At 43.9% G+C, this 23,803-nt stretch overlaps 1 protein-coding gene across 6 annotated transcripts in view; it reads right to left on the bottom strand.

Annotated features, from left to right (window-relative positions):
- Positions 1 to 321: 321 nt before the first annotated feature.
- Positions 322 to 23,803, bottom strand: part of COMT (catechol-O-methyltransferase) — a 45,590-nt gene continuing 22,108 nt past the window's right edge. For 5 of the 6 annotated variants that reach the window (XM_054995995.1, XM_054995991.1, XM_054995993.1 and 2 more), the window contains exons 2-5: positions 9,266 to 9,554; positions 6,450 to 6,643; positions 2,463 to 2,594; positions 322 to 761 (exon numbers count right to left, since the gene is read on the bottom strand). In XM_054995995.1, the coding sequence (XP_054851970.1) occupies positions 576 to 761; positions 2,463 to 2,594; positions 6,450 to 6,643; positions 9,266 to 9,554 (801 nt within the window). In that variant the 3' untranslated portion in view covers positions 322 to 575. Of the gene's footprint in view, positions 762 to 2,462; positions 2,595 to 6,449; positions 6,644 to 9,265; positions 9,555 to 10,562; positions 10,652 to 23,803 lie in introns of all 6 variants that reach the window. The other variant, XM_054995994.1, reaches the window with a different exon arrangement.

The raw sequence follows: 23,803 nt of genomic DNA, 5'->3' as shown, positions 1-23,803 counted from the left end.
CGGGAACTATCCAAAATTTTATGTAATAAGCAACTGTTTGCGTGTTTGCTGATTTGACACCACAGGTAGCTTTCAGCGTCCCTCAAGAATTCTTTTAAGACAGAGGTATCCGCAGCCTTGGTTGCTTTTGGTAAAACATGCCCAGGAGACCCACTGGCCACTCTTAAGGAAGGTGAGCATCCTTTTCTTGCCATGTATTTTGCCATCTCTCCACTCACCATCCGCTCTTGCTCAATGCAACTTCTTTGCCTACTTCATAAGTGCTTCTCCCAGGGTAACTGGGTTTTGTACCGCTAAGAAACACAACAAATATATGGGACATTTTGCCTTTAAAGCCAGTTGGCTTTGCCATTTTTAGACACACTAATTGGAAATGAACATTGGCTAAAATAGAAAGAGGGGCTGATCTAAACCTAGTTAATGCACAGTCTCTCTCTCTCTCTCTCTTCCAGCTTAGTCCAGCTTCTGCCCTGTTTCACTTTCATCACAGGCCCCAAATTACAGAAAGCTAAAATCTGAAGCAAAGACAGGACTACAGGGGGGCTTCTCAGCCTGGTGGGACTGGCAGCGGAAAGCTACTCGGGTCCCAGGTAGACAGCCTTTTCCATGGCATCCTCCACTTTCATGTACTCCAGGTGAGAGAGGAAGGTGGTGCACTCAAAGTGCTTGTTGTTACGGATGTACTTGATGAACTCTGGTGCCCCAGGGTAGATGATGTTGTCAGCCAGGAGGACGGAGCCCTTTCTCAGCAAGCCACATTCCTGAGAAGGAAAAAAGAAAAAGTGAACTGCAGTTCAAATGGGCTCTGATCTGGATGGCCCAGGCTAGGGCAATCTTGTCAAATCTTGGAAACTAAGGGAGACCACCATGGAAGTCCAGGGTTGCTATACAGAGGCAGGCAATGGCAAACCCCCTCTGAACGTCACTTGCCTTGAAAACCCTATGGGATCACCATAAATTGGATGCAACTTGATGGCAAACAACAAGAACCAGTTGATGTAGTGGTTAAGAGCACAGGACTCTAATCTGGAGAGCCGGGTTTGATTCCCCACTCCTCCACTTGAAGCCAGCTGGGTGACCTTGGGCTAGTCGCAGCTCTCTGGAGCATTCTCAGCCCCACCCACCTCACAGGGTGTTTTGTTGTGGGGATAATAATGACATACTTTGTAAACCGCTCTGAGTGGGCATTAAGTTGTCCTGAAGGGCGGTATGTAAATCGAATGTTGTTGTTGTTGTTGTTATTAAGAAGCCTGGACACAACTATCACAGAAAAGAGTTATTCATATGCTCAGAAGTACCAGCATACTTATTTATTTAGAATATTGTTTTATACTTTATTTTATTTTTAACATTTTGCTGCCAGAGACTTGCTTGAGGTCAGAAATAAAAGTAATGTAACACTGAATGTGCCGACAATAAAACAATGTACAATACTAAACTTATCTATAATAAAAGCAGAAATAAAAGCAGTGTTACAGCTAGCAATGCTGGTAAAAAGCGTCATCAAGTCATATTTATTTATTTATTTATTCCTCCCCACAAATGGGCTCAGGGCGGCTCACATTATCATTAAAACACAATAAATTAATAGTCAACTTTAAAAACAGATTTAAAAACTTATATTAAAATACTCTGGCACCATTATACATAGGCTACTTTGGATACTAATAAAAGAGCTGTGTAGGTCATAGCTGTGGGTAAAATGCGTAGCCGAGGGCAGTCATAGGTAGCGATCTTAGATAGGATAAGAGGGGACACCCGCTGGTCCTCAACCAAAGGCCTGGCAGAACATCTCTGTTTTACTTACAGTGTTGACTTATAGTGACCCCTGCTGGGGTTTTCAAGGCAAGAGACATTCCAAGGTGGTTTGCCATTGCTTGGCTCTGCATTGTGACCCTGGTCTTCTCTGAAGGTCAACCCTAAGGCCAACCTTACTTAGCTTCTGAGATGAGGCTTGCATAGGCTATCCTGGTCAGGACAGAGTTAGCAATAAAACTACTATAAAAAGGCATAAAAAATCCAAAGAGCAACAAATTAATTTCTACAGACATCATAAAAAGCAGTAAACAGGTATGATACAGGCCATAAAAGGCAGACAATTAAAAAAATCTGCTCCTTCAGGAATAGTGCAATTATCTGCAAGAGGGACTGGCTCCTCATTCTCAGAGCAACTTTGTCAGTGACCACCTTTCTTGCCTTCATCATCCAATAACCTCATCCATCAGATTATCTTGGCCAACCAATTATTCAGGATGTAGAAATAGGGCATATATTTTTCAGGATATAGGATGGATCTGCCCACACATCAAATAAGGAGCCCACTGTTGCAATCTTCCCATCAACTGCTCTTTCAGGCTACTGCTGTGCAGCTGTCTAGAATGATACCACGGAGCAATCCTGTGGAATTCCAAAATGGGGTGGAGGTGGGTCTTGATTTCCCCAAAGGAAGAGCTCCAACTTACTTCAAGCAAGATGGTGTCTGGGGCATATCTTTCTTTCCAGTGGTCCAGAAAGACAAAATCCAGCTTCTCTACTTCGTATTTCTTCTTCAGTTGTGGGATAATGTCTTCTGAGTGGCCTTCCAGGATGGTCACCTGAAAGCAAAATGACCCCCAGGTATTGAACCCAATATTGTGTGCTATCACTGCTTTTAAAAGAGGCAGTCACTCCTCATTGACAGTGTTAAATGCCCGGGTGGAAAATGCTGGCCAAGCCAAGCTGACAGGATCTGGGTCACTTGGGGGCTTTATTTTTTTTTGGTGCGTTTGTGATAAATTGGCTCAATTATTTCCACCACAAATATTTTGTCTCTGTGCAATTATAAAAGGTAATGACTTTGCTTCAAGTAAAGGGAAACTCTCGGCTAGCGACAGGCGAAGTCCCCCAGTAGAAATACTATTTGGTCCTTCTCAGAAATCTCAATCAAATGCAGCAGCCCAAAGGAAATCAAAAGTACAGAGACATTTTAAAAGGCTGGATGTATTTCCCTCTTACACAGAGTTATGGGCGAAAGATATAACAGAATCACCTCCTTGCCAAAAAAACAGGGCCCCCTTCAGGCCAGTGAGAGGCGATGCAGCAGGTCTCTGTGCTTAAACCTGGATCAGACAGAAAGTGGAATGCCATGGATCTGCTTGCAACAGCAGAAGTGGAAGAACTCGTGCTTTAGTACAGCCAGGGCTCATTTCGAGGGGGAACGCGCAGGAACACAGTTCTGGCAGTTCTCCAAAGAGGTCACATGTCAGGTGGCCTTGCCCACCTGACTTTCGGCCATTTGGGGCCCATTCCAGCCTGGATTGGGGCCGAAACAGCCTGAATCAGATCGGTGCCAGGCGGGGGAACCATCCCCTGCCCAGCACTGCCCCGATCTGGGCCGTTTTGGCTCCAAACCAGGCCCGAAATGGCCACTTTCAGTCATTTAGGGCCCCTTTTTGCCATTTTGAGCCCAATTTCGGCCCTGAATGGCCAGGATTGGGTCCAAAACAGCCAGAATAGGTGGTGTCAAGGAGCAGGGCATATGCTAATGAGTTATGCTAATGAGTTCGTCCAGCTCTTTTTCTACGAAATGACCCGAGTAGAGCCATTGGATCAGTGGTGGGGCCACATGCAGAAGATCTCAGGTTCAATACCCAGCATCTCAAGATACACAGAAGACCTCTTTCTCTCAAGTGCCCAGAGAGCAGATGCCAGTCAGAGTAGACAGCACCAAAACAGACCAAGAGTCTGACTCATGTAAAGCAGTTTCTTTGGTATAAAGCAGTCACACCAAAACAGACCATCAAGGTCAGAATTGCCTACTCTGATTGACAGAGGCTCAGGCAGCGGTCTTTCACAGCACCTATGCCTTGATCCCCCTTTTTTAATGTAAATTTTTATTTAAACAAAAAACGGTAAGCATAAAAGATAAGGAAAAAACACAACAATCTAAAAAAACCACACTAACAGTACATATAAACATGAAAAAAACAAACAGGACACACAATTAATAATAATAAAAAGAACATAGAAAGATATGAAAAGAGAAGAAAAAAAGAAAGAGAAGAAAAAAAGAAAAAGAAAACTAAATACAAGTTTCTCCACGACAAATATATATTGATTTCAAAGTCTCACTTATTCCATGTTAAACGTAAGAGCCCTCTTTTTCCTATTGTTCATTATTCTTAATCCATAAATCCAGATATCATCAAATTTCATATAAAAAGTATATAAACAGTTTCCATTCAGCCAAAAATGTAGATAATGTGTTTCAGGGCTTTTTTTCTGGGAAAAGAGGTGGTGGAACTCAGTGGGTTGCCCTAGGAGAATATGGTCACATGGCTGGTGGCCCCGCCCCCTGATCTCCAGACAGAGGGGAGTTGAGGTGGCGCGGAGGGCAATCTCAACTCCCCTCTGTCTGGAGATCAGGGGGCGGGGCCACCAGCCATGTGGCCATTTTCAAGAGGTTCCGGAACTCTGTTCCCCCGCGTTCCCCCTGAAAAAAAGCCCTGATGTGTTTTCTCTAATCAGTGAAGTAAGTTTTGCCATTGATGCAAACTCTTTAACTTTTATCCAAACTTCCTCCATTATAGGCAATATTGGAATTTTCCATTTTTGTGCGTACAGTACTCTTCGCTGCTGTGATAATATATAAAAATAAAGTTCCAAAACTTCTTTCCAACTGGCTGTCCATCATTCCCAACTCTATCCATCATTTGCCTACTCTGATTGACAGAGTCTCCCCAGGGTCTCAGGCAGAGGTCTTTCACAGCACCTATGCCTTGATCCAGAGCTTTTTTTCTGGGAAAAGAGGTGGTGGAACTCAGTGGGTTGCCCTCGGAGAAAATGGTCACATGGCCGGTGGCCCCATCCCCTGATCTCCAGACAAAGGGGAGTTTAGATAGTCCTCTGCGCTGCCGGCGGTGTGGAGGGCAATCTAAACTCCCCTCTGTCTGGAGATCAGGGGGCGGGGCCACCAGCCATGTGACCATTTTCAAGAGGTTCCGGAAATCCATTCCACTGTGTTCCAGCTGAAAAAAAGCCCTGCCTTGATCCCTTAAGTGATGCTGGGAGCTGAACCTGGGATCTTCTGCTGCACCACCAACCCACAACCCTCTTTCCAAGCAGTGAGGAAAGTAAGCAGAACTTACTTTTGGTACTAGAGATAGGGGGAAGCTGCAGGAAGGAAGAAGATTCAGCACCCGCAAATGCACACAGCCCTTGGCTTAAAATTCAGACACGCCACCCTCTACCTACCTGATCAGAATTTAAACCTTACTGCTGTTTTACTCACTCAAAATATACAGGATCAACATTTTTATGTAAGACTATAGCATTCAAGAATACTTTCTATGTATGCTGCAAACATATTTATTGTTAATATACTCTCGTGTATATGATGGTAATATATTATTGAAGAGTTCAGTGTTTTCAATATTACAAAGTTTAATAGAGTATCCAAAGGTGCTGCTAGTCCTGCTGTGATTGTATGAGAAGGTTTCAGTCCAAGAAAAATGTTTCCTTTCGTTTACTGCAAAAATTGTGTTTTCTATTTTCAAGGGTTTTTTTCTACTCAGGAGATGGTTAAAACCAAGTTACACATGCTAAGGTGGGCATATGGTGCAGCAGTTTGCAGTTCTCCCTTTGTAATATTGAGTATATACACATTGGTGTTTGCAGAAAACAAAGATGTTAGTACTTTTAAATTTCATAAATATGTTAAGTTAAAATTATGCATCTTACACTGTTAAAGGAGCACAATAAGTTTTAGATCCCGAGGAGTTAGCCGTGTTAGTCTGTAGTAGCAAAATCAAAAAGAGTCCAGTAGCACCTTTAAGACTAACCAACTTTACTGTAGCATAAGCTTTCGAGAATCACAGTTCTCTTCTTCAGATGCATGGAGGGCAAAAAGAGAAACTGGTCAGATATAGAGGAGAAGAGGGGCGGGGTGGGGTAGATGCAAACATCTCCTTCTGATATGCAGAAGGAGCTGTTTGCATCTGCATATCAGAAGGAGATGTTTGCATCTACCCCCTCCTCCTCTATATCTGACCAGTTTCTCTTTTTGCCCTCCATGTATCTGACAAAGAGAACTGTGATTCTCGAAAGCTTACGCTACAATAAAATTGGTTAGTCTTAAAGGTGCTACTGGACTCTTTTTGAATAAGTTTTAAGTTGCATAAAAATTAAGTATTGTGCAATTTCAATTTTTTCTAGTTTCAAAAGGGGTGGGGGTGTCTTCCCCTGGCTTCAAAATTTCTGAAAACTTTACATCTCTAGGCAGGAAAAGACTACATCCACAGAAATCAAAATTAACATTGGGAGGGGCGAGTCACCGGTTTGGCCCGATTGGTCTCAGCAGAGATGTTGTCATTTGCTTAGCCATTTTGAACATTAGAAATCTAGTAAACACACACACAAAACCATGTCACATTTGCTACTGAAAATATCCCCTTGTTTTGCATTTTCGGTACCTTATCATTGACTCCAGCAATCTCAATAATTTCTTTTGCAATAGAAGCAAATTCTGGGTTGAATTCGATAGTCAAAAGCCGAGCCTTCGGTTTCAAAAGTCGAGCGATCCTTATTGCTGAGTAACCACAGTATGTTCCCAGTTCCAAAACAACAGATGGATTAGTTTCCTCTACAATCTTATCTAGGATCAAACCTGAGGAGTGTGGGATGAGAAACAGAAGAGAGGAGTGAAGGCAGTAGAATGTAGGGAAACTAAATCAATAGTAATAGAAAACTGACTAGCTGGTAGAGGAATTCAAGATCTCCTTATTTTTCCATGAGTTGCAACAGAATTAATTTACAATTGTGTGCATAACACAAACATCACATTTTTAAACATCAGAAACAGAGAAGAGGTCACATGTAAAACAATGTCAAGCTACTGCTATTACTTAAGGTTACAATGTTAAATTGACAGATCAGTCAGATTAGACAGCAGATATATTATTTTAAAAGATTAAACTATTTTTAATGCAAGGTCTTTCCAACCATAGATGTCAGAAGCCCTATTTGCAGAGGCATCCCCTTCCATCTCCCACCCAGGCAGGAATGCCTCTTTCGAGATGGTGCTTCTTATAACAAGTATCCAACACCAAAACCAGGGAGAATATCCCCGTTTTGCTTTATTCCTATGGAAGGGGTTACAGAGAGAATTTCCGCTGCAAGAAAATATAAGGGAAAGCCAACTGGAATCCTTCTTGAGCTCTTCTAGATGGAGACAGCTGTTGCTGCTCACTTATATAGAGAGAAGGCATTCATAAAATGGAAGAAGAAAGAAATAGGACAAAGTATTCAAGTGGAAGACAGCTCACACGTGCACGCACACACACACACACACAATGGATATTTGGAAGACGGAGTGAAGAGTAGAGATGGGCACAAACCAAAAAAAAAAAGAACCATGAGATTTGTGGTTCGTGGATTTTAATGAACCATTTAAACTGCCCCTGTAATATGCCCCAACGAACCAGTATAAAGTTTGTGGAAGTTCCATGAAAAGAGCTTCCACAAACCCTAGTTTGCGAACCATAAACCAGCATGTTTCGTGGGGGTTTTTGGGTTGTAATTAGGTTCGTGCCCATCTCTAGTGAAGAGTAGAACACACGAAAATGTGTGCAGCAGTAAACTAAAGTGCAAACATTAAAGTTATATAAGAACATAAAAACAGCTACACTGGATCAGATCAATGTTTCCTCTAGTCCGCCATACTGTTTCATACAGTAACCAAATAGATTCCCCAGAAGGCCTACAAGCCTATATTGCGGCAGCGGAGCTCACATATCTTTTGTTAAAAGAAGTCATACACTTAACTTTCTTTTGCATCCTTAAGCAACCATCTACAGAAATTTCTCAAGATAAATAGGTCTAATTCCTGATAACGACTCATGGTTTGGAGTGGCAGAGAAAGTCTCTCATGAAAGGCCCAAATTATGCAAAGCCTGTCCACCAGGGCATGCTGTTTAATCAATTTATTTCTGCTTTCCAGCCATAAACAATAGAAGCTGCTTTTATGACGTTCATACCATACCCCACCCCCCAGCTACTCTGCAAGGCTGTTCCCATCTTTGCATCACCCAAAAGCATCTCTCTTTACAAAGCACTGATTGAATGTGCAAGATTTGTTCACCTGGATTACAACTCAGTCAAAGTTTCCAGTCCCACTAATATTAATGATGATAGATCAAGATGGGTAGTCGTGTTAATCTGTCTATCACAGTAGACAAGAGTCCAGTAGAACCTATAAGACTAACAAAATCTGTGGTAGCTGTGACTAGACATGGGCACGAACGTAAAAAAACTGAACACGGTGTTCGTTGTTTGTTGCCATCCACGAACAATGAACAGCAAACATTGACGAACATGACCTGTTCATGAACATGTTTGTTGTTTGTTGTTTGTGGGGGCCAGCAGGCTCTCCTCCGGCCATCAAGATCCCTACCACACCACTCCCAGAAACCCTACCTGAGCAGGCAGCAGGAAATGTACCAATAATAAATAATAGCTTGGCCTCAGAGCCTGGCAGCAGCCCTGGAACTGGAAGGGGTAGATCCCTATCCCGCCACACACAAAGAAAATTCAAGCTCCAATGCACTCTATCAAAATGCCAACAGCAGCTGTCTCTCCCTCTCCACTGTCTGTGAAACCAGAGCTGGGAACCCTCCTCCCTCCTGCTTTTTGCTCCCTTGTAACAAATTTGGAGCTCCACACTTTAAAGGAAGACCTGCCTATCAAGCTAAATTGGGCTTAGATTGGGGTTTCCAGGGCAACAGCAGGAGTTCAGAAAGAGTTCAAACAATCCCTGCCTATGTTGCCAAGGGAATTGGTTGCAGGTGCCAGACTGTCTGGCTTGATGAACAGCAACGAATGAGGCTTACAACGACCACCTGTTAATTTATAATGGGGCCTCATGAACAGCTTATTTGCAAACAGCTGATCAGGCTGTTCGTGGCTTTTTTTAGTTCGTATTGCTGTTTGTGCCCATCTCTAGCTGTGACTCATGAAAGCTCATACCCTACCTCAAATTTTGTTAGTCTTATAGGTGCTACTGGACTCTTGCTCTTTTCTACTAATATCAATGGGAAAGTTTTATGCAGATGCTTAAAAAATAAAATTATGCTGAAAATCAACAAAAATTAAAAATCATCTAAGATCTACATCAGCAATAGACAGCCACGAAAAATCACCTTAATGTGGAGGCCCCCCCCGCCTATCGCACTGGGATTGCAATGTGTGGCTGGAATACTCCCGTAAAGAGCTCCAACCGGCTGCAGATTACCTTTTTCATCCCCCACGTTCATGGCCCACTCGCTCTTGGAGCAGTACTTATCTATGCAGTCCAGCACGCTCTCGGGATTTCCTTTGATCGCATTGTATGATACTGTGTTTAATATCCGCTGCTCTTTGCTCTGATCCATGACAAAATTGGTTATTTTCTCAAGGACAATTTCATTCCAAAACATAGTCGCATGGATGTTGGTTTTGACGAGCTTCACCAGGGCCACCACAACAAGAATGGAGCCAATGACAAAGGACACAAGGATGGTCACAATATAGTTTTCGATCATCTGGAACGAGAGAAACAAAAAGGAGGCTGTGAGTTAAGATGACACAAGAAACAAGGAGCTGGCTTCTTATTTTCCTATTGAGGTAGACAGTGTCATAAGCAGCAATCTGAAATGGAAATGATCCTGTTTTAGGACCAGCAGTTCACTATTCTGCGTACTTCTTCATTATTATTTAGGCATAGCAGTTGACAGACAATTTCAAAGCCCAATGAAAGGTCTCCACTCTACAAAGGAGCCTGGGGGTTGGGGTGGAGTTGCTTAAAAACAGCTTTTCGCTCAGAGCTGTAACAGTTAGGTGGACTGCAATCGTTTATTCAGCATATAACCAGCACAAGTCTCCCTATTAAAACCAGAGTAGTAGTGTAAGTACACAAAAATACACAAGAATCCAGACTATTAAAAGTACAACAAAACCTATCTCCAGTATTTACACTGAAATTCCTCACTTTCTCTGGAATGCTTCCAGCCAAAGTGAAGGAAACATACATTCTCTCAAATCCACCACCTCTCAACTGCATTAGGCTTTGTCTTTATGAATTTTGTCGGCTAAAGCTAAACGTTTGGCGGCATTCAGTATAAACTGGGGATTAGGGTCAAAAAGTAACTTTTGGCTTATTTTCTTGTCTGCAAACTCATGAAGCCTCTTTAATAAGATGTGGATAATCTTTACCAGGGCTTTTTTTCTGGGAAAAGAGGTGGTGGAACTCAGTGGGTTGCCCTTGGAGAAAATGGTCACATGGCTGGTGGCCCCACCCCCTGATCTCAGTGGCGCGGAGGGCAATCTCAACTCCCCTCTGTCTGGAGATCAGGGAGTGGGGCCACCAGCCATGTGACCATTTTCAAGAGGTTCTGGAACTCCATTCCACCACATTCCAGCTGAAAAAAAGCCCTGATCTTTACTCAGAACCTACAAATATATGTTCAATCGATTCTATATTCCCTGACCCACAAGGGCAGAGCCGCTCTATCAGTGGCACCTTTTTGCACTGTTTATCTGTTACCACCTACCAGTTAGGTTGAGAGAGCACGGCCATAATCCAACTGAGACCCTGTTGGGATCCTCCTTCTGTCTTCTCAGAACCTCAGTAAAATTGCTGCTGTTGGTAAATGTTATTCTGTCAGACAAGAAGGGCAATGGCAGCTATTCTTTGTGAAGTACAAAACTTATTCCTGCCAGAGTTACCATTCCAGTGTACACAATGGATGTTTTAATAGGTGTGATGTACACTGAAAGAGCCTTGTCACTGTTCATTAATAGCGGATACAAATTTAGTGAAAGTTTTTAGTTTGTATTATTAAGTTGAACGCTTTGTTGTCGAAACACATCTGGGTCTTCTGTTTGAAGTTTGTATTTTAAGGTTTCATGGGGTGGAATAAAGTTTATTATACAGTCAATAGATACAAAAAGAATCGTGAAAACAGAACACAGCAACTATTAGAATGTGATTAACAGAGTTATTTCACCATCTGGGACCTTATCTGAATGACTACATTGGAAAATATTACCACTTTTGTGTACATTCTCCCCTGCAAGAAAAAGAGTGACTAGCTGTACAGCTGAGCAACCTGGCACCATAGCCAACAGTGGAGCAATTACATTCTATCTGTTTAGTCAGGGCTTTTTTTCAGTGGGAACGCAGTGGAACGGAGTTCTGGCACCTCTTGAAAATGGTCACATGGCCAGTGGCCCCGTCCCCTGATCTCCAGACAGAGAGGAATTTAGATTGCCCTGTGCCGCGGCATGGAAGGCAATCTAAACTCCCCTCTGTCTGGAGATCAAGGGGCGGGGCCACTGGCCATGACCATTTTCGCTGAGGGCGATTTAAACTTTAAGAAACTCCCCCTTTGTTCCAACTGACCCAAAGTGATATCATTGTGCAGTCCTGAGTTCCACCACTGGGTTCCACCACCTCTTTTCCCAGAAAAAAAGCCCTGTGTTTAGTTATTATTTTATACGTTTATAGCATTTTAGATCGTTTAAAATTTTATTTTTGCATATACATTAATTATATGTAATTTGTTTAGACTGTTTTGTGTATTTTCTTCAAACCCGCTGGCCCTTAGGGGGTCTTTTAATTACCCTGTATATTAGATCGCTTTTTAAATTTTCCTCAACTTCTTTGTTTCTCGGAAGCGTCAATCTTGCTGAAGCTAAGCAAAGGTCTGGCAAGCTAAGCAAAGGTCTGGATAGGAAGCCCACGCATTTCTCCATGAGTTCCACGATGAGACAGAAGGTGGGGCAGAAATTTCAGAAAGAAACAGATCCAGGCTTCAGCTATCAGGAATCTTGCAGAAGCACCTACTGCTCCAGTTACATTAACAAATGGGTTAAAAAGGCCTCTACTCTGTATCGTGTCTGGGGATGGAAGCCTTTTTGTTTTGCTGTCAAGTCACAGCTGAATTATGGTGATCCTAAAGGGTTTATAAGGCAAAAGACAAACAGAGTTGGCTTGCCAATGCCTGCATCTGTACAGTGACCCTAGATTGCCTCCCTTCCAAGTAACTAACCAGGGATGATCCTGCTTAGTTTCCAAGATCAGACAAGATCTAGCTAGCCTGGGCTACCCAGGTGAGGCAAAAAACCTTGTTCAATGAACCAGAAAGTGGCAGCAGCAACCAGGTGGCAATTGTTTCTGTACACCACGGTTATAGGCAACTGGGCTGGTCCAAAGTAAAATCCAAACCACAAAAGCCCTGCAAACCTTTTATTAGAACTATCCAAAATTACATAAAACTGTATACAAGTTTTTAATTTCACCAGAATTTTTAAATCAGGGACCAATTACTGCTTCAACCAGGGTTCTGGAGAGGTGATGTACACATTTTTAAAAATAATATAAAGCTGATTTAAAAAAAAAATGGGAGGACAAGTTGTTCCAGGCCTTGATCTTAAGGGGGTGGCTTCTCCTTTGCGGCTAGTGAGGCGCTAGCCCTGTCTAAAAATGAGGCTATATGTGGTGGGTGGGGGAGATAATGTGCTTGTTGAGCAGCCTGTTCCCAAATCCTACTGAAGTCCATGGAGCAGCAAAACTGACTAGGCATGCTGATTTTACAGCACAATCCTAAACACATAACATACTCCTAATAAGGTTGCCAACCTCCCGGTGGGGCCTGGCGATCTCCTGGAATTATAACTGATCTCCAGAATACAGAGATGAAGACAATGGCTGCTTTGGAAGGTGGACTCTACAGCATTGTATCATACTGAAGTCTGTCCCCTCCTCAAACCCCATCCCCTTCCCAGGCTCCACCTTTAAATCTCCAGGAGCTTCCCAATCTGGAGTTGGCAACCCTACCATCTAAACTCATTGTCTTCAACACCATTGGACTCTGTTTATTAGTCTACTGTTGTATTCATATTAGCAGATATGGATGCATCCTTTAGCATACTTGAAATAAATAAGGAAACTGCTCTGTACATTTGGCGGTGGCAAGGAAATGATGCGTGTTATTCATCGCCAGTGACAGCACAGGCCCTTTATTGAGGCATAAGCTTTTGAGAACCACAGCTCTCTTTGTCAGATGTATGGAGGGTATGAAGAAACTGGCCAGAGATATATGGGTGGTGAGGGGAGGGGGGAGAGGGTGCAGGGAGTGAGGGCCTTGTAGATGCAAATCAGTTGCAAAAGTCATGAAAGAGCACAATCCAGGATGGGTGTGACCCCCTCCCCTCCATTACTGAATCTAAATGGAATGCTTGAAAGGCAGTTACTTCTGATAATGAGATAACCATCCAGAGTCTCTATTCAATCCAACTCTGATTGAGTCAGATTTATATATGAATTCCAATTCAGCAGCTACCCCTTGGCTTCTGCTTTTGAAATGTTTCTGTTGAACTATGGTGACCTTTAAGTCCTTGATGGAATGACCTGGTAGATTGAAGTGTTCTCCTACTGGTTTGGGGATATTACTGTTTTTGATGTCAGATTTGTGTCCATTTATTCTTATTCTCTCCCCCCTCCCCTCACCGCCTATATACCTCTGGCTAGTTTCTTCATACCCTCCATGGATCTGATGAAGAGAGCTGTAATTCTCAAAAGCTTATGCCTCAATAAAGCTGGTTTGTCTTAAAGGTGCGACTGGATTCTTACTATTTTTTTTATTTTGTGAGAACATACAGCACATAACAAAGCCCAGTATGTTATTTGTGATGGCATTTTATTTATTTTGGAGGGGGAAATTTAGAAGAACTTTTTATTTTATTGATAAGATTAAAAGCCCAATAAAAAGGGCAGAGAAAAGAGAAAGAAGATTAAAAAAAGAAAAAGGAAAAAGAGAAAAAATATTAAAGAAAAAAACCAAAGAAAAATAATTCATATTTCCTTTTCCATTTTTCTCTACACCTATCATATCTTTACAAACGTAGTTTTGATACCTCCAAAATTTACGTTTTCAGTACTGCCCCCCTTCTATTTATATTCCCCCAATTTTTCTTCTTAGAAATCAAATCCACAAATCATTAGTTTGTTTTTTCTTGTCTCGTGCTGAAAGTCAATAAAGGATTTCCAATTAACCATAAAAGTAGATAATATTTTATCTCTGATCACAGCTGTAAGTTTAGCCATCTCTGCAAGCTCCATCATTTTCACAATCCAGTTATCCACTGAAGGCAATATTGTACTTTTCCATTTTTCCAAATGGAAAATGTAAAACATTTTAGGAAAATGTGAGGACTAACTCTCCTCACCCACCCCCCTCAAAGGGTAAAGTCAAAAAACTGAGCAGCCAGAGAATTATTTAGGCCACTGGCCTAAAAGTACTTGATAAAATTCTCTGTAGGTTAACCACCCATGAGGTAAATAATATTCCTGTTTAAATGTACACTCCCACCTTCTACAACCTTGCTGCCGAGGTACATTTCATCTCTCCCCTGCCTTGGTAATTAGGATGGAATAACCTTGTCCGCTACTAAGAACCAAGAAGGAGACCCAGAGGTAATGAAAACAAAAGCTTTATTTATTTCCCCAGAAGGGGGAATGAATGGTTTTGGTTTCAGAGATTAAAGTTAGTACATTCCTAACAGCAGGTGAGACTGCAGGCAGCTATGAGCGCAGGTGGTGGGAGGGCTCGTGAGCAGATGGGAAGCAGGTGGGAGGCATACGGGAGGGTGGAAGGGAAGGAGAGCATAAGCTGGGGGCCCAGTGGTGGGCAGAAGAAGGGAGGGGGCCCTGGTAACACTTTGTCCAGCCTCCCTGCAAAACCTGGAAATAGCCTCAGATTTCTCAAACTTTGGTTAGATGTTTGTGGAGTTAATTACACACAGGTTTTAGTCTGCCCCGTAGCTTCCCACTGCCTAGGAAGATTAAGTTCTAGAACAAAGTTCTCCAACATGGTGCCAATGGGCACGACGGCATATGCAGACACCTTTCCTGTGCCCACTAACTTACGTAGTGGTAAAGACCAGTGGGACTCTAATCTGGAGAACTGGGTTTGATTCCCCACTCCTCCTCTTGAAGCCAGCTGGGTGACCTTGGGCTAGTCACGGCTCTCTGGAGCTCTCTCAGCCCCACCCACCGCACAGGTTGATTGTTGCAGGGATAATAGTAACACACTTTGTAAACCACTCTGATTGGGCATTAAGTTATCCTGAAGGGCAGTATTTAAATCAAATGTTGTTGCTGTTATTTTAGAAAGTGGGCAGGGCTAGGTGGGGCTTCTGAGAGGCCAATGGAAATATGAGTGGCTGTGCAGTTTTTAAAAAGTTGCTTTGACAGCAGCTGCCACCACAACACAAAGATCTTCACAGTGTGACTGAAGATAAGCTGTTGAGTATAAAAGAAAATATTTTTAAACAATACGTTCACGAATAGATGTATCTACCACTAGCATGTCTAATCTCTACAGACTTACTGTATACCACTTCTACTGTAATATGTGATGGGTTCCAGAAGTTTATTTTGTAGCTACTTTTGTGGTTTTATCAATCACCCACAGTATTTGCTATCCATACAACTATCTACAGTCATACAGGAAGAGGAAACTGGATACAAATCCTAAATGTTTGCCTTTCCACAGACTTTCTGAAAATATTAGGTCATCATAAGACAGAAACGTTGGTGGAAGAAGTATGGGGAAAACATAAAACCTCCCCTGCCCACCCACCCCATTATTGCTTGTGTAGCCTGATGAACAAATACTACCACAAAGGAACAAAAATTGTCAAGTAAGCAGGGAAACTCCCAGGGCTCATTTGGAGTGGAAACACACAGGAATCCAGTCCCGGCAGTTCCCCAAAGAGGTCGCATGACAGGTGGCCCCGCCCACCTGACTCTCAGCCATTTTGGGCCCGTTTTGGCCTGGATTGGAGCCAAAATGGCCCAGATCCAGCCTCTGGCGGGTGGTGGATCACTCTCCTCAGCAGCAGCCCGGTCCTGACCACTTTGGGGCCCTTTTCAGCCCCTTTTTGCCATTTTGGGCCCAATTTCAGCCCTGAATGCCCAGGATTGGGTCTAAAACAGCCATGATAGGTGATGTCAGGAGGTGTGGCATATGCAAATCAGTTATGCTAATGACACAATTCTGGTGCTGGCAAGGGGTGTGGCATATGCTAATGTGTTATGCTAATGAGTTCCTCCAGCTCTTTTTCTATGAACTGACCCCTGGAAACTCCCAATTACCAAATGGTCTGCTTATCCAAAAAAAAAAATCACCCTCTTCCACATTCACCTTGCCCGGTGCCCAGAGAGGCTGGAGGATACTTAGAAGAGATCCTAGCAGAGCTGCTCAGGCAGGGGTTTGCCAAGAAACTCTTCTCTTTGTTTCTGCTACCACTCCCTTGATCATAGTCTCTGCACTCCCTGCTTCAATTCAAATAAATCCAGCACCTCTCATAAGCCAACAGCGTTCCCTTAATACCTTATTGAAAAATCAGATCTCCTTCCTCTGTTTCCCACTCCAGCTACAAAAATCTGAGCTAAATTTCTGCTCCCACACAAAAGAAACCCAGGCTTACGAAATCCAAAGGACATAACAATACAGCGCATTGTAGTTTTGTGCTGGACAACTCAGACATCGGAGGAGGCTGGGCCTCTTGTTTCTAGGGAACCTGGATCACTATCCCAGGCATGCTTTCTGAGGATCAACTCCCACTGAACTCAGTGGAACTTCCTCGAGTGTAAACATGACTTGCAGTGTTTGCTTCTTTGCAACAGGAGTTTGCAGCGGGCAAGCACCTTGAACCCGCCAGATCGTTCATAGCATCTAATTCTATACTACAGAGTTGCATTAAGAGAGAAATAAATATGTCGATCCACAATTTTATGTATTTATTTCATTTATACCCCTCCTATCAGGGGTCATTTTGTAGAAAAAGAGCTGGAGGAACTCATTAGCATAACTCATTAGCATATGCCACGCCTCTTGCCATCACTGGAAGTGTGTCATTAGTATAACTGATTTGCATATGCCGCACCCCCTGACATCACCTATCTTGGCTGTTTTGGACTCAATCCTGGCCATTCAGGGCCGAAATTGGGCCCAAAATGGCAAAAAGGGGCTGAAAATGGCTGAAAGCGGGCCCAAAATGGTCAGGATTGGGCCGCTGATGAGCGAGAGAGTGATCCACCTCCCGTCAGAGGCCTGATCCAGGCCATTTTGGTCCCAATCCAGGCCGAAACGGGCCCAAAATGGCAGAGAGTCAGGTGGGCAGGGCCACCTGACATGGGACCTCTTTGGGGAACTGCCGGAACTGCGTTCCTGTGAGTTCACCTTCGAAATGAGCCCTGCCTCCTATAAATGCCCTGGGGAAGAGTCATGGTATAGCTCCATCTCATCCGATCTCAGAAGCTAAGCAGAGCTGGATCTGATTAGTAGTGGAACTGGAGACTACCAGAGAAATCTAGGGTTGCTATGCAGAGGCAGGCCATGGCAAACCATTGAACAGGCAAGACAGATCTTACACACACACACACACACACACACACACACACACACACACACACACACACACACACACACACACACACACACACACAATATATATATATTGGGGAGCAATATATATATTGGGGAGTTAACCCCCACCCCTACAGAAGCAGCACCTGTAACTTAATGAAACAAATGACCTCAGTCACTTATTCATTTGCTTATTTGGCTAACTTAGGTTATTACGGCAGTTAATGGGAAAGTAGGTAACTTCCAAACGGCTTGGGAGTTTTCCTGAAGATCAGTTTCGAAACAGATTCCAGCTAACTATCCATCGCCACTGTGTCATCGGCATCTTTATTGCTGTATAGTATCACAGTGTTATTGCCATTTTTATCATTATATGATTGGCTGCATAGATTGTTGTATTTGTTTATATATTAGTATTTTGACATTATCCATTCTTGTAGTTACAGTTTGGTGTAGTGGTTAAGAGCGCGGGACTCTAATCTGGAGAGCCAGGTTTGATTCCCCACTCCTCCACTTGAAACCAGCTGGGTGACCTTGGGCTAGTCACAGCTCTCTGGAGCTCTCTCAGCCCCACCCACCTCACAGGGTGTTTTGTTGTGGGGATAATAATGACATACTTTGTAAACCACTCTGAGTGGGCATTAAGTATATAAATTGAATGTTATTATGTTGTTGTTGTTGTTATTACATGAGTGTTGATGTTTATGAACCGTCGTGATGTACACTAAATCCTTTTACACCCTCTTTTTCAGTGTTTTTTTAATACCTCCAGTATGTAAGTACTTCTGTTTTATATTAATTGGCCTCCACAAAAGATACTGCCGTACACAGAGTCCCATTGGCACATTTTAAAGCTTGGGCAAGGGAATCATATTGGAAAAGATATCCTGAGACAGAACCTGAGGCCAGATTCCCCTCTCCCCACAAGCCTACTCTTTTGTGTGACACAGCTCCCTGCTTTAGACTTCATATCATTATGCAGAAGGCATTCTGAATTCAGAAAATGATTACAGTTGCCATGGAGATGTACTCCACTCACAGTACAGTCGATGTTTGTTCACCCATCTACTTATCTTAGCGGTGTGGCGAGAGCTGTGTGTTTGGAATGCTTGCAGTGGGTCCCTTCCTGCCCCCCTCCTGCCCCAAACAGTCAGCAAAGTTTATGACTTATTCTTCTGCCTTGCAACTTTCATCTATCATCTTGAAAAGGTTTCCCTCAAGGAGGGACACAATGCCTCTGTCTTTCATCATCTGGCTTGTGAGAAACGCAGTGGGACTGACCAGACGTAACATGCACACATTGCTATCTTCATTTACCAGGGGCAGCCTGGCTAATCGCCTCGCCAGTATATTTTTCAGAACTTTGGGATGCCTTATTTTTTTAAAAAAAAATTAATAATGCTGGCAGAGTTGTTTGTTCAGGATTTAATCCCCTCCCCTAGAGAAGGTGCACCTCTGAGCAGGTGGGTGCTTGCATCTTGTCCCTTATGCACATGTATGAACATGAAAAGTTCCATATATGACACAACTGGCGATTTATCATGTGGGAGAGGTTTATTTCGCACCGTTGGTAACTGACTACAGGGCAATTAGGATCCTAGTCTATAATTATTCTTTCAAATGGTTCTCTTAGCTTTTAAAACTGAGCAGGACAGACTACTGAAGAATAAAAGTATCTATTTCAATAACGTATCACACTACCTCTGTTCACAAGTTATACTGAATGCAGGTACAATCCATAGTGTACACTTGATTCTTCTTTATATGCATGCTGTGTAATCCTCATGTTACATGTAACACATGTACAGCTGAACACGTGATTGAAACTCTGTATTTATTCAGGCACTGGTCTTCAATTTTATTTGTCAAGTGAATGTACATTGGCTGTTTCTTACAAACAGATGTGTGCCTTTACATGCAGAATGCACATTCATTCACTGCAACATGTGAACAGGGCTCTTGGGTAATAGAGTAGGGATTCTAGGCTGCCGTCTGGCACCCCTGGGAATTTTGCAGGCAGGGAGAGACACTCTGGGACTTTCTAGAACATCAGCTGATTCACTGACATCACATCCATGTTTTCACCTGGACATGACATTGATGCACCGTGCAATGCCATTCCCACTCTCCACTGGCTTGGGCGCAAGGGTGGGTGGGGGTGCCCACTAGAAGCAGACAAACAGCATACCTGTTCTACAAGTACCTCTCTGTTTTCACCTAAGAAATGTGGGTGGGTGGGTATGGTATAAAGGTCTTCACCAGGTGACTGAGTGACTTCCAGAGAGAGAGAGAGAGAGAGAGAGAAAGAAAGAAAGAGAGACAGTTTGGTGTAGTGGTTAAGAGCGCAGTATTCTAATCTAGAGAGCCAGGTTTGATTCCCCACTCCTCCACTTGAAGCCGGCTGGGTGACCTTGGGTCAGTCACAGCTCTCTCAGAGCTCTCTCAGCCCCACCCACCTCACAGGGTGTTTTGTTGTGGGGATAATAATGACATACTTTGTAAACCGTTCTGAGTGGGCATTAAGTTGTCCTGAAGGGCGGTATATAAATCGGTTATTATTATTATCATTCCTGTGCAGTTGGGCTTAACACCACACAACCAGAATCTGGGAAAGAGCTCCAGGGGGACAGAGATTTCCTTCCCAACAAGAAACCCCCCTGCATCTAGTATGTGCAGCCGACAACAGTGACCCCGCTCAGCAATCAATACAACCTGGCAAAGACCAGCACAGACTAAAGCCAAGTTGAGATAATATGGGAATGACGGGGGTGGGTGGGGTGGCAGTATTGTGGGTGCAAGCAAGAGACAGTAACACCCTCTCCCACTATATATTAGTTGTTATTGGCAGAGAAACCTGCTAAAAGTATCTTCAATGGGATGGCCAGGTTTTCAACTATGAATATGCAAGGGATGGGGAGAGGGGAAATCCCACCAATAGACAGACTACTAACTCTCTTGCAATTTCATGGCCCTCTATCATTCTCAGAGAAGCACTACTCCCAGCGGAGTTTTGCACCTCTTCCCTGAAAACATACCGCTTGGCTCACCCTGCTCAACCATCACCTTTCCTGTAGCACTCAGAAGGGCTCAGTGGTAGAGCATTGGTTTTGCATGCATAAGGTCCTAGGCTCAATCCCAGGCACCTCCAATTAAGAGAGCAATCCTAAGCAGGTTACTCAGCATCCTACTGTTGTCTACTGAATAGGACTTAGTCCCAGGAAACAGTTCTTAGGATTGCACTGTAAGAGGCTCCAGGTGCTGGAAACAGCTCACCCTTCCTGAAACCCTAGAGAACGACTGCCAGTCAATACTGCTATAGACGGACAAGTGGTCTGACTTGGTACAAGACAGCCCCATACGTGGTTGAAATCAATATGCCCACTTCTTGTCTGGACAAGTGGACTTTTGTGCTGCTGTGGAACTGACTTGATGGCCGCTTGCGTCCTTCCACCCAGCTCTGGATTCTGCACACAAAATAACCCTCTGCCATGTACTAATGTTTTATTTTTGTTGCCGTTTTCAGCTGACCCTACAGCATGAGCAAGCCATCTCTTAAGCAACGCTTCCCCCCATGTATTACTCTTGCTGTTCTGCACTGCTAGATTAAACTGTTGTTGTTTTTTTGTTGAAGCACTGTGGCAGCTGGTACCACCAAGGAAAACTCAAGTAAGCAGATACTCTCCTACCGTATCCCAGGAGTGCTCCAGGGAGGGAGGTGGGTGGAATGACGGCCTGTTGTTGCAACTCTAGCTCTACAAGAGGCGGAAACAGGGATTATTTCTCTGCCATCATGATGGAAACATACAGCAAAGGCCTCACAGCAATGAACGTTAGCATGGCAGGAATCACACGCATGTGTTAACGTGTGAACGGTCACTGTGCTCTCCGCCTAGAAAGGTCCCAGGCTGGACTTCCTGCATTTCGTGGTTGTTGGGTCCAACTGTTCACAGTCCATCTGCCCCCTCTAGACTCACACAGACACATGCACATCTACGTTCGTTCACTTGTGAGCTGTAGCCCACTTAGAGGTCAGAATAAACATGTGAGTCTTCAAGGGGTTGGTTGTTTTGGCTGGAGCTGGACCAACATCAAGATTTGGAGGGCTTAGAGCAAAATTATTATTATTATTAGCAGGGCTTTTTTTCAGATGGAATGCGGTGGATCGGAGTTCCAGAACCTCTTGAAAATGGTCTCATGGCTGGTGGCCCCGCCCCCAGATCTCCAGACAGAGGGGAGTTGAGATTGCCCCCCGCACCGCCAAGCGGTGCAGAGGGCAATCTCAACTCCCCTCTGTCTGGAGATCAGGGGGCGGGGCCACCAGCCATGTGATCATTTTCTCCGAGGGCAACCCTCTGAGTTCCACCACCTCTTTTCCCAGAAAAAAAGCCCTGATTATTAGGTAGGTAATAATAATAATAATCTTGCTCTATTGTTGTTATTGTTATTCTTTATTAAATTTATAGTCCGCCCTCCCCACAAGCGGGCTCAGGGCGGATTACAGCATACAAATAAATACAAAAAATAAAACAGTAAAATCACAAGATCCAAGTTCAGTGGCGTAAATCATTGCTCCACAACATAAATCCCCGGTGTTCCGGGACGAGATTCCTTTCACCCTTTCCTGCAACCCATATAAGGAGAAGAGAGGGGGCGGAAACGTGAGTTGGTCACTACTCGTACATGGGGGGCAGATGGTCATATTGCCCCCCCCCCACACACACACTGGTAGGAGACCAGCAGGGAGGCTAATTCAGTGGATCTGAGTGCTGGCCTCAACCATATGCCTGGCGGAACATCTCTGTCTTGCAGGCCCGCCAAAAGGACACAAGGTCTCGTTGGGCCCGAGTGTCTTCCGATTCCAACAGAGAGTGCCTGCCAGAATCTCCCTTTCTACCCCACGTGCCCATATGCGCACCTCCTGGAGGAAGGAGCAGAGTATGACCCATTCATGAGCCTTCAAGCCCTATCAACAAGACCTTTCCTTTATTATTACGCTCCTCCAACCCAAGGTCTTGAGCAAAACAATACAGCTGCCAATATAAACGACAATGCAACAAACATTAAAATAAAACGTTACCTGATTAAAATCACCTGCTTAAAGAAACCAGAACTGCTAAGAATTTGGCAAGAGAGTGCATTATTTCTGGGTTAATAGCTGCCAGCAGAAATGAAATCGTGCGACATTCAAGAGGCAGCTGCTATTTACTCAGGACAGGTCCAATCCAGGGGTCTCTGAGTGGCAGTCCATTGGGCACAGAAGCAAACGAGATGATCTATGGACTCTATTACTCCAAATGTGCAGCACCAATAGCAATCAGAATACGGAGTCTTAATAAAGACCCATAGTGGGGACCCAAAGTGGATTACATCATTCTCCTCCATTTTATCCTAGCAGCACCCCTGTGAGGTAGCTTAAGCTGAGATTGTGTGTCTGGCCCAAGGGCACCCAGCAAGCTTCCGTGGCAGCAGTGTTGCCAGTACAAGGATGGCAGCCTGTGGGAGGAGATTAACCTGTGTCTGGGGGCCCTTGCTGGCAATGTAATGATGCTGCCAACATCATTTTAGGTGCACTTCAGGTGCAACTGGAAGCGACGCAACTGCATCACCAGCGACACTATAGCATTTGGCCAAACGGTATGGCTTAACCATAGAGTTTTGACCAAGTTCTAGAGTGTCAACTCACCAGAGACATAGAGGTGACATCATTGTGCCAGGACGCTGTTGATTGCCTCTCGTTCTTCCCCACTCTCCTCCCACTGCCCAGCTGAGCAGGAGACCTCGCAACTCTGCGAGGCAGAGCAGGGGGATTTGAACCTGGGTCTCACAAATCCTAGTCCAACAGTAACCACTAAGCACACTGTCTCTTTTGATAATATGAACACCTTGTTCTTGACGTTCTTGATGATATCAATACCTGTGGAAACCTTAGAAACAGGTAAGCCTTCCAACACATTTATGATGGAAAGGCTGTTGGGGTGTCCTTAAGAGCAGCAGAACAGGTAAACAACAGGTCTCACCAATAGAAACAATCCATCAAACTGGGCTCCAGCCAAATTCTAACTGAAATGCACATGAGCTTTGCCGGAACGCTCCTCTACACTTCCCCTTCAGTTCAGCATGGGTTGGTGGAGGCACGGCAGACTGTACCCTGTCTTAACGCTGGTGGGGGGATGAGGTGCCATTTAATTTTCCTGCATCAGGCACCCCAACGACGTTGGGTGGCCCTTTGTGATTTTTCCTCTTTATCCCACTGATAAATTATCGCTCAGACTGGAAGGTAACAGTGTTAAATTCAACGAAGATACAATTTTTCATATAACATCTGCCAGTTGGCGGTTCAGAGATCATTTCAATGC

The sequence above is a fragment of the Eublepharis macularius genome, chromosome 13 (genome assembly GCF_028583425.1).
Source record: "Eublepharis macularius isolate TG4126 chromosome 13, MPM_Emac_v1.0, whole genome shotgun sequence".
NCBI classification, from domain to species: domain Eukaryota; kingdom Metazoa; phylum Chordata; class Lepidosauria; order Squamata; family Eublepharidae; genus Eublepharis; species Eublepharis macularius.
The sequence above is the reverse complement of the archived record's forward strand: the minus strand, read 5'-3'. Positions and strand labels throughout refer to the sequence as shown.